Raw genomic sequence first — 15,334 nt, 5'->3', positions numbered from 1 at the left:
AGTATAAATTTTGGTTATGCTTAAATAGCTTAAAATCTATATGCTCAAACATTAGTAAAGATTAAAAGACAACTCAATGGAGAGAAAATACTGTATAAGCCGAAATAATCCAAAACTTCCTAACTTAGTCAAAATAGCAAAATGGATGAGGGGGTGAAATGAAAAACCACTACAGTCCACAAAACAGCTGAAAGAAAAAAAAAAAAACAATAGAAACAGTTCAGTATTTGTTCTAACTTCTATGTCTCCTTTCCGAGGTTTATATTTAAATGCAGAAGAGCAAAACTCTCCGAAAAATCCATTATCTTTATCACCTCTCCTCAAAAACAACTATCTTTATCACCTCTCCTCAAAAACAACCCCCCCTCAAATCTTCCTATTTCACCCTTGAGAAATTCACTTAATACCCGCTGCCCACATACCCGGGGGGTTGACCAGTCTCACAAAACCAGGTCAAAACCACTCAGAAGCTCCCCAAACTTGATTTCAGTTTCAGGTTCCCAAGTTAAACTTGAAACAACACAGCAGTAATTTGCATATTCCTTCCAAGCACACTCAAAGCACAGCCCCAGGACCAGAGCTGTCAGGATGAACTGGGATCCTGGCTCTACGGGCTGCTGCTGGTCTTCTCTGGGAGGTGGGAGTCTGCCCAGAGCACCAAAGAACATGGCAAAAAATGAAATCTCAAACCACCAGCTCACTAATGCTCACCAGGCACCTTTCATGGGGCTCAGTATTTGGTGGGCACAGTATTCTACGGACAGTAACTCCACACTCTTTCCGACGCCCCTGGTTTCCAGTGTTCAGCCTGCTCTAGGGCATATAGTCATGGGAGGTATCTTACCCTGGGGTCCAGAAAACATGGTCACCGCAGGCCAGGAGACTTATATATGAGTCCTGAGAATCAGACAAGTGAGTAACTTTTTTTTAATAAAACAACTTTCAGTGGTGTCCCAAACGTAGTCAATAGACCAAGGCCGATCCATGACACATTTGTAACCCATTCCTTTACAAAATGAGAAAAATGGACATACTAAAGTAGGTCACACAGCCAAGAGTGTGTAATTTGGTGACTGCTCTTTATTCTGACGACACACCCTTGTTACATTTTGGTGGTACTGGTAGCAGATAGGAATTTGCTACTCTGAAGGCTCTTACTTTCAAGATAAAAGCTTGGCCACCGTGTATCATTCTCGAGTTTTTAACAGTCTGTGAAATCTGGGACCTGCTGATCTTCAGGACTCCTCCTCGCTCATCCCCCTAGACCCAAAACAGGGCCCGGCAAGAGCATCTTCTCCTCATTCCCAGCGGAATTCCGAGACATCAAACCGCAACACTGCTTCTCAGCACTTCTCACTGTGAAAGGCACTTACACCACGGGAATCGAATCACAACAGCCCCACTGACTGTCCTGCTCGTGTACACTCTCGTGTGGATGACCACAGCACGCATTTACACTGCTCAAGCGGCTTGGACCCTCTCTGAGCCGTTTCTGCACGTGCTATGCAAGGTCAGGGCTCAGATCCGTCATCCACTGCTGCAGAACCCTGTTACCACACACTCGGCAGCTTCAATCTCCCCACACTGACTAGCACACATTTTCTATGCATCTGGAGCCTGGCGTGCTTAGCCAGGTCATCTCCAGGTTACAAGCCAGGTGTCAAGTCTCATCCAACGCCTGAGTGGATCTAAGGGTTCACTCCATTTGTCAACAGAATTCAATCACGGTGGCTCTAGGACCAAAGGCCTTACCGTCCTGCTGGCTGTCACCCAGAGACCACCCTAGCTCCTAGGTGTCATCCACAGTTCCCTGCCAACAAGGCCACTTGCCTCCTCAAAGCCAACAAAGGAGGAGTCTGTGGAGTTTTTATTTTTTTGTATTTTTGGTGTTGACTTGCAATATTATATTAGTTTCAGGTGTCCAACACAGTAATTTGATATTTTTACAGATTATACTCTAGACAAAGTTATTATAAAGTACTGGCTATATTCCCTGTGCTGTACATTACATCCTTGTAACTTTTTAATTTTATACCTAGTAGTCTGTACCTCTTAACCTCCTTCACCTATTCTGCCCCTACCCCCACCCCTCTCCCCTCTGATCACCACTAATCTGTTCTCTGTATCTGTGAGTCTGTCTCTGCTGTTTTCACTTACATGTGGAATCTAAAAACTAAGCAAACAAACAATTAAAACAGGAGAACTCTGTATTTATATAACAATAATGATGGTGATGATAGAACAGCTTTTTTATTAGGAACAAATTGGCATAAATTCAACTGGCTATTACAGTGCCCACCACAGAGCTCGGTGTTAAATAAATATTTGCTGAAATGATCCATTAATGCTCCTCATTAGATGAGGTTCCTTGAAAACAGGGACAATGGGTATTCTCCATAATACCAAAGGAAGGAACATACTGCTTGCCAGCCGAAGGCATGCAAAAATATTTGCAGGGTAACTTAAAATGTGCAAAGAATTCCAAGATGAAGGAAATGAATGAGGGCTGGAATGTGAAGGGAACTAGAATCTGAAGACAAATACATGTGAACAGGCCAAAGCAAGAGAGAATTCCCAGTCAGTGCAAAGTGGGAACAAGCATATCATCTGCCTACCAGTCTCTCTTTGCTGCTGCAACAAATTTCCATAAATGTAACAAATGACCATAAACCACAGTGGCTTAAAACAGCCCCCATTCCCTACCTCCCAATTCAGCAGATCGGAAGTCTGAAATCTGCCTTGTCAGTCAGCCTCCGTTGCTTTCTGGAGGCTCCAGGGAGGATCCCATGGCTTCTCCCAGCTTTCGGAAACCGCCCGTGCCGCTTGGCTGTGGCCCCTTCTGTCTGCAAAGCCAGCCCTGGCCGGCTGAACCTTCCTTACAAGGCTGTCTTTTCTGACACCTCTGTCTCCCTCCTCCCCACTGAAGGACCTCCACGATGCCAGATCCCACAGGTAAGCCAGGATCATCTCTCATCTCAAGATCCTGATTTTAACCACATCTGCAAAGTCCCTTTTGCCACGAGAGGCAACACAGTCACAGGTTCCAGGGACGAGGATGTGGACATCTTGGGGTGGGAGCGTTACTCAGCCTGCATAGGCTGTTTATGAAACAGTGAAGAAAAACACCAGCCTGGAGTAAAACACTGGTGAGGGAATGCAGAAGAAAGCTAAACTGAATTAACCCTAGCAGACTGTGAGATCCGGAAGAAGGAACGAAAGCTCGGCATTGCTGTGCTGACAGCCGCCAGCGCCGAGACTCAAGTCACTTCATCACTCTGGGTGTTGGTCATCTCTAAAATGAAACAACCCCTGCCCTGCCTGCATCCCAGAATACCATGTAGAACAATGGAAATGCTTTGAGAACTACAAATTAATATACAAATGTAAGGTATTATGGCTAATATCACAGTGAAGCAAAGTCACACATCAGCAGTGTGGGACCGTAAACCACACTGCTTCATCCCAGAAGCCCTTTGATCTTGTTGAGCAGAGTCCCGAGGCTTGACTTGCCTAGAAAAAAGCATTCCTTGAGTGCAAAAATCAGACTGCTTAACACAATATTCACATCGCTAGAATATATTCTTGCAATAACATCAAAACTCATAAAAATCTAAGATAATAAATATAAAGAAAGAAAGAAAACGGGGAGAATTGAAGTATAACGGAAGTAACCTGGTTAACTTCGATCATGAAACTAAAGGGGAAAATGTTAGTTTTAATACCAGGAGGCAGGTACCACAGCACATTCCGGGTGGCGGGCAAGCAGAGCAGAATACAGGGCTTCCCCATCCACAGCTGCGTCCAGGCCTAGACAGGACACTGTGTGGCCGGGATCTCTCACCTGCATTTCAAGCTGACGTTTTAAATGGCTTACAGGTTATTAGAACTTGAACGTCATGCTCTCACCTCACGCTCAAGAGGAACAGAACTGAATTCACTCCCTTCCCCAGAGCACTGCTGTTCCTTCCCAGGGACAGCATTTCTGGCCATGGTGATACCAGCCAGCCAGCCCAGCCAGCCTCCAAAATCAAAACAACCTCGGGATCTCCAACTCTTCCCTTCCTCCCCAGCCAGCCCCATACCTAACTTATCACAAAGTCCCGTTGTCCCTTTGATTCTCTTTCCTTCTCCACAACCAACGTCGTCTGCATCTACATCCTGATGATCTACCAGGTCTTCCTGGCTCTCCTACTCGAATTCACTCTGTGCGCCTGCACCACGCTGCCCTCTCCTCTCACTCTCCCCCATGCTGGGGAACGTACCACACGTAAGTCATGTATTATACGTGATAAGTGTAAGCACCAGAATTTCATAAGCAGCGTGTGCCAGGCACCACACTAGGCATTATTAAAATCATCCTATCTAATCTGCACACCACCTTGTGATGTGGGTATAATTAACTACATTTTAAAGAAAAGGGAATTAGGGTTCAAGATTAGTAAGTAACTCCCGGAAGGACGTTTTTTAAAGCAGGATTTGGTTCCAGGTTGCAGACTCACCCGAGGCTGGGCTCCACTCATGCCCCTTTTTATTTAATCAAACCCACACCCCTCAACCTGCTCTTCCAAGCCTCCCGGGACCTGCACGTCTGGACTTTGAATACACTATTTGCCATACTCCGTCCCCACGCCGCCCTCTGCAGGGAGCCCAGGCCCTCGCCGCCCTCCTCTCCCAATCTGACCATGCTTTGAGGCCAGCCCACGGAGCCTCCCAACTGCACTAGTCCCCACCACCCTCCTTTCCCTGCTACTGGCTGCAAAGCCACTCCTTACACTGACGGCCACAGGCGCACCCTCACCTCAGCACCTACACGTCTGCTTCCTTCCCTACCTACTCTGAGTCCTGTACCATGTCTTACACTCTGCACTTTACACACTGGGGATACTACAGGGAACAAAACATTTAAAAGTATATGCTGGTTCAAATAATTGTACACCTAATATTCTAGTACAAAACAAAATTATCTGATTTTAACCTCTTATGTCTCTGTCTACAATACTGGCTCAAAAATTAGTTATCAAACCCTAAAACAAATATCAATTGTCTGGCTGACACTAACTCACCATTAGTTACTATATTGGGAGTATTCTGTTAAACTCAAATTTGATCAGCCAAAAAGAAAAATTTGACCTGCCCCCTACGTTATGTCATCACACAATGACAGTTCATAAACGCTTCCTCACTTGGTCTATGATTCCCCGGTACATACATAAATATATCTGATCAAATAACTGGCAAGGTCTCCAAATGGAATAAATGTTAAAGGCTGGAAATACAGCTTTTGAGATAGAAAAGTGAGAATGAAAATAGGAACATCCTTCACGAAATACTAGACTATGAGGATTTCTACATCAAAAAGAAGAAAAAAGGAGCATACAGGGGATCCTTCAGCAGCTCAGCTTCCTACAGAAAGGCCTCACAGCTAACCCTTTTAATACAATGGCATTCATAACCAGAAACTTCCAAGCTAAGTGATGCTCAATAAATCTGCTGAATTAATGATACTATGGATCATTTTTATTTAAGGGAAGATCTCCTTGTGATTCAGTGACTCTCTTATCATCATCATAGCAATTAGTATGCTGTAAAATTACCTGTCAAATCACTTGTCCCCCCTGGACTATCAGCTCCTTGAGAACAACATCATATCCATCTTGCTGGTGGCTATATGCCTAGCACCTAGCTCAACCCAGAATAAATCTCAGCAGATATTTACTGAATGAATAGACCCTCCACTATTAAACACTAAGCTCAAAATACAGATTCTTATATTTTTTAATATTTCAATCCAAAAAATAAATAACAGGAATTTTAAATCCTTCCTCACCAAAAAACCACTTCATTTGGTAAAACCTACCAGGGCAGACAGCTCAGAATTCCTGCTTTAACCTTATAAATTCTAGCAAAATACAACTCATATGTGAATTTCTTCCCAGTTTACACACTTAATTATAAATTCAGTACAGTTAACAGTCACTGGTTTTATTTTTTTTTTAATTCTCCTATTGGCCTTAGCTTTGAAACTGCTATTAAATGACTGCACTGCTTAAATACAAGACTTTTTTGCACACAATAAGCTATAATTCGTGTTCAATCCTAAAGTTATGGCATGCTCCACTCTGAACAGACTTTAGAGATCGCCAGGTGATCCCTTCATATTATGGATTAAGAAAAAATTAAGGCTATACAATTAACTGGTGTTAAAACCCAGCCTCTGATTCTCAGGTCCACGCTCTTTCCTCAGTTAATCAATTAATTATGTGTAATGTAAAGACATAAAAAAAAGTTTCACCGCATAACAGTCTTTGACCAAAGCAGGACAGGACTGAAGACATCCTTCTCGTTCCCAGTTATGCCAAACCTTTCCTCCTGGACCGCAAATCACAGTAAGGAGGATTAGAGTCCAGTCCACTGCCCACAATCCTCTCACACGCACCAGACGTCAAATTTGTTTATAGCTTGTGGCTGATTCCAAATCCCTGGGAACTTTCCGCCCTAGGCGATAGATGCCCCCCACGGAGCAAGGCTGACTTTGGTGCCCTCCACATTCAATGTCGTTTCCCCGTATTGGAGTACTCTCACTATCTGGTTAGCTCTGTGAAGAGAGGTCCATTCTAGTCATGGGGCAAACGCCCTATTCCATGCCAGACTTCTTTTCTATTCGGTAGGAATAACTCTTCCAACCTGGCAGCAAAGGTAAATACCCTGCCCAAATCGATGCAGCTCCTAAGTAGCTAAGCAGTAGCTGAAACCCACACTGGCCAAGAAATCCAACTCCTCTTCCACTTGTCCCAAGACAGAGTCCCAGCACTTAGGGAGTTCACAAGGTAAGTCATCAACGAATTAATTAACGGTGTGACCTAAATGACAGCAAAGAAAATAAAATAAGGGGCATATAACGTAGCGATTAATACAGGCTTATTTTACTACTATAATCCGTATCTTTCCACAACTGCAAAAACAAACAAAAAAAAACTCTTGAATATGCTTTATTTTTCAAATTTGACACACCACCTATTTACCTCTCCTTAGAATTTATTTGTTAATTCTAGCAATAAATTTGATAGAAAATAAAATTACTGGGATTTACATTTCACCTCTGACTTTGCAAACAAGGACGGGAGTGACCTTCGGGCTATCTGTTTAACCTCTGCGTTCCTCAGGGGTGACAAGAAGACCGCCTCAGAGGAGGGCTCCGTTGCTCCAGAAAGGAAACAGGTGTAAAGCCCGCTAAGCGGTGCCTGGCACAGAGTGCATGCTCAACACACCTTAATTACTGTCATCCACCCACCATCACCGCCATCACCACCACCCAGAACATGAGTGTCACAGGAGGCTCATTTTTGTCTGTTCTGTTCACTGTCGTATCCCCAGTGCCCGACACATCGTTGGCACTCAAACATCCGTCGACCAAATTAATCATGAGCACTCGTACTTCCATCACTAAGTACAGGATGATCTGCCCCCAAATGTAAGTGCCTCCAGGAGAAAAGATTAATTAAGCAAAAAACAACAACAACAAAACACCAAATTGCTACTGGAAATTTTGGGGATATGAAATAGAGAACTACCTACCCCTCAGCCCGAATGCAAGGCTTACTGAAAGAGAGAAGAGAGGAGGGTCCTCTCAAGTCAGGGAAGCATCTCTTCAGATTAAACTACCACCTGGAGAAAAGGCAAGTCCAAAGTATCCGTTAAGGGCACTCTGCAGGCCAAAAGATGTTCCAGCTTACATGACGGCGTCCAAGAGTCTAGAACAGGAGACTTCTTAGTCTCCTCAGGAATCTGGGCCTTGACAGCAAGGACAAACCCCACTCTGCAGAGAGGAAAGAAGCACAGCAAGTGAACCCGGAGCTGTGACTCCGGTCCACGTGCAGGTGGAGAAGGGCCCTCGCCCGCCTCCCTCCACCACCCGGAGACCTGGCTGTCCCTGTGCACGTTGGGCGGCGGGCAAGCTCTGCCGCCACAGGCTCCAACCAGACCGCCCTCACCCAAGCTGCAGCCCTGGCCCGCTTCTGAGGGCCCACGAAGTGGCTGCTGGCTCTTGACCCTCCACCGGGAGGTCTGTGGGCAGGGAAGCCACTCTGCTCCCCCATCTCCATTTCTTACCGTAAAACCCTCAGAGAACTGGGAAGAAGCCACCAGGGGTCTTCAGCAGGCTTCAGAGGGCAGCCCTCAGCCCCGCTTCCCCCCCTCACCCCAGACTTCTCCTAGACACACAGGCCAGTAATGTTAATATCACCTAAACAGCATGGTAAAGCACTAATCAAAAAGCAGCCTTTAAAAACAACCTGCTTCTCAAGAGCAGTGAACTTGTACAGTTTGTCAACAATCTGGCCAACAGAGCTAGTCTGACTTGACACAGGAGAGAAGGTCCTGAGAAAAGACTGGTGCAAGAGGTTCTCAGGCAAGTCTGAAGTTCTCCAAATCTCAGTTTCCTTGCTCGGTATAGGGAGGACAGTAAAAATACCTACCACCCACAGTTAAATGAGATAATTTATATAAAATGCTGGGCACACTGCCTGGCACACAGCAATCATTCTATCAATGTCAGTAAATTTTTTCTGTGCCCCCCCGCCAAATAATCATCTACCAAGTGTCCAGAATCCTGGTTAAAGGCAAACATTTTGCCTCACTCCTTAAGCCTGATTCTTTACATGGAATCATAGCCAAATAATCCCAGTTTAGTGAAAACCTCTAGCAAAAGTTGAGGAAAGGCTGCTTCAAAGGACAGGCAAGTTGAGAACTCCACACCTCAAAGAAAGCCGTTCAAGATCACAAGTACAATTAGCAGTTCTTCTAGTTCATCTCGGCGATCAGGTGGTAGCTAATAAAACTCCCCTCGATTTCAGCCCTGGAGTCCCAAAGCCCCACATGGAGACAGAAGCACTGGGCTTTCGTGCGTAACGGGGAGACAGGCCATGCTCAAGAAGTCTGCAGGCTCCAGAGGCAACTCTAGCTCGGGACAGCATACGCCTCCAACGAAGTGAGTGTCCGAGTTCTCTAAGGAATGGCCTCACGTGAACCACCTTCTCTAGTCCCTGTATTTTATTAATTTTCCTTTGTAAATTAAATACTATTAAATACTGAAATAGATTTGATTGCTTTCCAGGTGTAATTTATTATTATTCAACTTGACAGAACACCATGCTCCACATTTCACTACCATAGACTCCTTTACCCCAGTTTTTCTGGCTCACAGCAGCCCCTTTGCCGTTGTCCGTGAAGGACAGCGTTGATCAGTCCTCGCCCCGTGCTAACCGGCTGCGTGACCTGGGGAATCACACCTTCTCAGCCTCCCCTCCTCCTCCACACGATGATGGTTATTTAACTCCAGGACGAAGAGCTCAACGCACACGACAACGGAGTATTTTTTTTAATTCAATGGTTAACATGAGTACAAAAACGGTAGGAAATCTATCATACAAAACTGGATATGTTACTTTTTTTCCCTGAAATGGGTATTTTCTAAATCCTTTAAATCTGAAGTTACAACAAATCATTTTATCTCCTAAATTGCAGCTATGTTGGGTATATACTGTCCAATTCCCCCACAGTACCCTGAAATGCCTTGCTTCTACCCAACCAACAACAACTGCATTCTGTTCTCATTTCTACAGACTTCTACAACTTCCAGGCAACTTTTCTGCAAGATAATAAACATCAGCAAGTAAAGACTTAATTATGAAATATTTTGAGTACCTAATCTTTACCAGTTATGCTAGATATAGGGGATAAGTGATTAAGACACTTTTTTCCTAAACCCAAGGAGTCACAATCCTGTAAAGACAGAGCACTGTGCCATCACTCCCATCCCTCTCCCAGGCAGACATCACTAATCTATCATGGGCCTCTCCCTTGAACTGGACACAGCTTTGGCTCCGCGATTCCATGTAGCCATTACCAATGGCTATTTTAGTAGACTTCATCACATTTCACTAAATCTCCATCTACACAAATGATGATTCTGATGCCGATACTAGAATGCAGAAACTTGCGGGACACCAAATATGGATTAGAAAGTAAAACCAGAAGAAGTTATATCCCCGTCATCTATTATGAGCCCATTGAAGCATTATTTAAAAGGGATAAGGAAAACTGTGGAAAGAATGGTACTTCCTGCCAATTCTCAATTACCATTTTCCAGCATCTTAAATTAATTCTTAAATGAAGAAGATAAAGCCTGTGAGAGCCACCTAAGTCTAGGGAATCTGGCTATCTGTTTTAAACATGCTCTCTTTAAAGGCTATGGTTGTCTGATGGCAGCTAGAACATGCTCAAAAGAAAATAATTAAATTAGTGAAAATAAAAAATAAGGCCATAAAAATAAAATTCTGAAACAAAATATTACGGCTTAAATAATCTGCCTGACAGCTCAAAGGGTCCATCTCTTTCCTCTACGCAAGACTTGGTAAAAATGTGTTGTCTGCCAACGGCAGACAAGTTAACTCCTCTTGACCAGGACTAACTTTCCAACCATTTAAAGATAAACGCTTTGCCTTCCATGTGTCATGGCGCAGAACTCTGGACTTGGTGTTTGCTTAGATGTCTGACCACATCTAAAGTGCTTCCTAAGGAAAACCTAGGCTACTTGCAGGTGTGGAAGACCTCAACGTGTCAGTTCTTCCATATTTAGAACACCAATATTAATTTCGTACCAAGGACACCTGACAAGGTAATCTACAGTTCCAACTTGCCTATGCTCCTGGCAGACACTAGCTTGACATAACAGATATCAGAAAGGGAAAAATCCACAAACGCTGACCATTCAGTTCTCTGAAGTCTCCACCTACCGAAAAATGTGCTCCCACAGTCCGTCAGGGTAACAAGAGCGTCCTGAGGAGATGACTCTATCGAGCTCATTGTGCATCAGGTTGCTGTGTCCCCGCGAGAGTTCAGTACTAACAAAGTTCCACGTGCCCACCCACTCTGCCTCGACGGTCAGGAAGCTCAAAGCTGCATTTCATGCCCACCTGGCAGCCGTCCTCAGTGCTGGGGACACTACCTCCATCTTTCTACAGCCTTCACTGCAGACTCCTATTTTTTTTCATTCCTCTTAGGATGGTCCAATGCTGTGTTTTTTTATTGAAGCCACCTCAGAATCTTTTTGGAAATAAGCAAGGGGTACAAAATGTAATAAATTCTCTTTCCTCCCATTATTACTATGTTTGGTCCTCATGGCCCCCCTAACTCTCCCCTCTCTACACTCCTGTACACGCTGTTCTCCCCAGACACAGCCCCTGCTACTGCCAGCATTCAGTGAGGTTGGATGAACCAGGCATGTGGCCCCTAACATATTTGTAAAATACGGACTTTGACATGTGCATTAAGTCCCTCAAAAACTGTGAGATCCTGGAGGGCAGAGAGTACAGCTTACGTAGGCTCTGGCTCCCAGCAGCCACAAAGCAAGCCTTGCACCCTGCAGACACACAGTAGAGACAAGTTCTGTTCATGAGAAGAGTAAGTCAACATTTTGGAAGCCCACTAGGTGAAGCCACACGGGAGGTAGTAAGCTCAAAAGAAGGTTTCTACCCTAAAGGAGTTAACAAACCAAAAAACTAAGCTATACAAACTATCTATGTAGCCAACATGGATTGCACATCTGTAAATACAAAGAATTGAAAATACAAAGCCTGGAATGATTGCATTTGGCTGAGGCTTTTAGCTAAGTTAAAAGGAGTAAGACTAGTGAGGGCATTCAGGTGCAAAATAATGACCCCACGGAGGTACAAGGCAATATTCAGGGACCAGCAATAACATTTCCCTGGTGTAGCAAAGAGCAAGCATAATTAGACCATGAGGTGAGCCCTGGGGATGGCTGGCGGAGGGTCTTGAAGTAGCAATGCAGAGCACAGCCTGGTTTTCTTCGAGGTGATTTAATAAGGTAAAAAAACTCCGGGAATGATTCACAACTACTGTCAGGAAGAGACAGGAGGAAGAAAACTGGAGTGACTGCTGGCAGTGAGCACTAGAGATGCACAGCAGACAGGCACCCTGGCCACCTGCACGCACTCTCAAGGGCGAACGTGGGACAACCCATGCAAGAGCCCATCTTAGCACAAAGGCCACGAGAGCCCTAAGGGCCAGAGCAGCGGTTTCAATCTCACCTCGAATCTGAGACCTCTTCTTAGAGTAAACAATCCCTCTCTCTCCCCTACTCCCCGTCTCTGTCTCTGTCTCTGTCTCTGTCTCTCTCTCTAGCTCTCTCTCTCACACACACACACACACAGGGCTGTAACTTAATGTGGGTGGCTTACCACAGAGGCAGTATAACAAAATGGCTTAGAGCAACTCTTGGGTTCAGATCTCAGCCCTGACACTCATGAGGTGTGCGCCCTCAGGAAACATACTTAACCTTACTTACTAAGCCAGGTGTAAAACAGGGACAAAAACTGTACCTGCCTCTTACATAGGAATATATAAAATGTTCAGCAGAGTGAGTAGCTCAACAAGCTCTCACCCAACACGACTAAGAAACTGGACAGCAGGTATGGCTCTCCAGACCCTTTGCATTAACCTCACAGCACTCCGAGACCCACGGCGGGAGTCACTGTCCTGGGAGATAAATGCAAAGCAGAGCAGTAAACTCCACCAGCAGGGATTTACGTGGCAACCAGAGTTCAGCACTGTGCCAGGGGCTGCAGAAGCCAGCACAACACCCAACAGATGAGGGGACAATGCACAGGGTGGGGTTGGAGGGAAGTGGGAGATACTGGTGCAGAGGTTAGAAGGAGCCTGACCCTCAAGCAGGGGTTTTAAGGTGGAAATGAAGTGGGGAGCCAGAACTGTCTGGCCAGGGAGTAGCTCAGGAAGACAGCCTGGAGGAGGCCACTCAGCACCTACCCGACCACTGTACTCCGGCTCTAAATAAGGCTTCCCTTCTAACCTGCATGGATTCACGCTGCTGGCACTTCCGTAGGCATAAGCCATACCAACAGAGTTACACGAAGAGCTTAACTAATTTCTCCATAATATTGAAAGTATGCAGGCCCTTGACTGAATTTGAGGGTTCTCTTACTCAGCCTCAGATCCCTGTCCCTCCCCGCCACCCCTCCCACCAGTTTTCAAACCGGGGTTTACTGTAATTACCTTACACACAGCACGATGCATGAGTAACTAGGAAGTAACCAGGTATCCAGCAGTTACAACTGTCTAACGCCCTTTGACTGTACGCCTAGACAGTTTCTACCTCTTTTCTTCTGCCAGAGAGTCTGACAGCAGTGTGAATCCCAACTGGACACTTCCTAGCGCTTTGACCGCGGGCTTCGGTTTCCCCATCTGTGAAGTGGAGAACATAAGAGCACCGCCTCAAAGAGCATCTGGGAAAACTAAATGAAGTCCTATCAGCCAAGTGACGGCGCGTAATAAGCACAGCCTGCGTGCACATCAGGATTATCACCTTTATTCACCCCATCACTTCCTGAGCACCGGGTGTCGGCACCGCCACCGCCCGGGGGGGACCCGAGAGGCCCGGCCCCGGCGCCTCCCGCCGCTCGTGGGACACTCCTGAGGGTCTGGGGCAGGGAGGGGACCCGGCCCGAGCCCGGACCAGCCTGCCCCCCGTCCAGGTGCGGCCGCGGTCTTGGAAGTTCCTGCGAGGTGGGCTTTTAATGTGTAAGAAAACACAAAACAGGAAAACATTTCCTGGTCTGGGACTGCACAGCACCGCTCCCTCTTACTTCCTCCGCGACCTGGGACCCGGGCGAGGGGACCGGGCAGCAAGGGAGCCCCCGCGCGCGGGCACCGGCCTCCCCGCGGCCCGAGCTCCCGGCGCCCCCGCGGCCGTCCCACCGGCGCCCCGAGCGCACACGTGCCCGCGGCCCCTGCCCCCGCTCACCTGGCCCGTGATGCCCGTGATGAGCGCCACCTTCCTGGGCTTGCCAGTCTCGCCGTCCCCGGAGCCGCGGGCGCTGGGGCAGCGCGCCGCTGCCTGAGCCATGTCCGCGCGCGCAGTAGAGAGGCGCCGACCGACGGGGGTGTGCCGCAGGAGCCTCCTCGCCGGCTACAAGGACCAGCCCCGCGCCGCCCGCCGCCGCACTCTGACAGGGCCGCCCGGGAGGCCGGCGGGGCGGGCCGGGGGCGGGGCGGCCGGGCTGCGGCCTGGCGGGCGCAGCGTCAGCCGCATCACCGCGCGACGCACCGCCGCGCCGGCGGCAGGCCCCGCCCTCCCCGCCGACGGCCTCCCAGCCAGAGCAGGCCCCGCCCACTTCCGGCAGCGCGCGAACCAGGCGGGGCGGGGCTTGTAGGCGGTGCCTGCGCCTGAAGGGCGGGGCGTCGGGCGCGCCTGCGCGGGCTTATCCAGAGCCTTAGAAGAGGCTGGGATGCCGGGTCTTTGCGCCAGGCATGCTGCTTGCAAGGGCTGCCAGTGGACGGGGCGGGTCGTCGGCGGCCCGACTTCACCATCTCACGCTGCACGTCCTCCCCTCCACCCTCCTGAATCTCCCAGGAATGGTCACACTATCTGAGGATGCTGGGAAGAAGTAGGGGCAGACCTTTCCCTTAGGAGAAAGCCCTGAATCCCGTCCGAATCTAGGGGTCACGGCCCCTGGGTCATCGGCTTTGATAAGTAATTCCTGGAAACCTGCTGCAGTGCCCTTTGAGGAGTCTGGTTCTCTGTTTCCTGAAGGGCACTAGCGTTACAAGGCCCCTGAATGGAGTAACGGATAGGGGCAATGACCGGCCTCACGCCTAACCTGCTTTCTGGATCTCCTCGCGTTTTTCTGAGGCTTGGAACCAGGCACGAGATTCCAAGTAACTCGATTCAAAATGCTGTAGTCAGAGTACTGGCAGAGCAAGACGAAAGTTTCTGACCCCAACCATGTGCAGCAGAAGGAAATGTTGAAAAGACTGTACAGGTCAGTAAACCTGGACATGCCGAATTTCAAAAAGTAATTCAGATGCAAGGTGGCGTCCTCGCTTGACGTCTGTCGAATTTGGCTTCCGTATGGCAGCTGCACATAGGTCAGGGAGAGGAGAGGAACTGACTCAGACACTGGCAGGGTAGCAGGTGTGTGTACCTAAGCATTGGCCGGAACCAGGGAGGAGAGAGGAACTTCCTTGTCCCCACTGCTCTGGTTCTCTGCACTGTACATATTCCTCTCCCCAACAGATCAGCACAGACCAGCACTTGAAATGACAAACTGAGTGACTAGGAGGTGCCCAACCTAACCTGCAAGACCCTTACAGACTTGGGACTTCCCTGGCGGTCCAGTGGTGAAGACTCCACGGTTCCACTGCAGGTGGGGGCGCGGGTTCAATCCCTGGTCGGGGAACTAGGATCCTGCATGCTGGCAGGGCCCATACAAAAAATGGGGGTGGGCGTGGGGGGAAAGAC

General features: G+C 47.7%; 1 protein-coding gene across 4 annotated transcripts in view; it reads right to left on the bottom strand.

Annotated features, from left to right (window-relative positions):
* Positions 1-14,081, bottom strand: part of GMDS (GDP-mannose 4,6-dehydratase) — a 479,365-nt gene extending 465,284 nt beyond the window's left edge. For 3 of the 4 annotated variants that reach the window (XR_004352102.1, XM_032648008.1, XM_032648006.1), the window contains exon 1: positions 13,838-14,065. Coding sequence is in view for 3 of the 4 variants with exons in the window: in XM_032648008.1 (XP_032503899.1) it covers positions 13,838-13,939 (102 nt within the window). In the remaining variant the exon portion in view is untranslated. Of the gene's footprint in view, positions 1-13,837 lie in introns of all 4 variants that reach the window. The other variant, XM_032648007.1, reaches the window with a different exon arrangement.
* Between the last annotated feature and the right edge of the window lie 1,253 nt (positions 14,082-15,334).

The sequence above is a fragment of the Phocoena sinus genome, chromosome 11 (assembly GCF_008692025.1).
Source record: "Phocoena sinus isolate mPhoSin1 chromosome 11, mPhoSin1.pri, whole genome shotgun sequence".
NCBI classification, from domain to species: domain Eukaryota; kingdom Metazoa; phylum Chordata; class Mammalia; order Artiodactyla; family Phocoenidae; genus Phocoena; species Phocoena sinus.
This window is presented reverse-complemented; position numbering and strand designations above follow the sequence as displayed.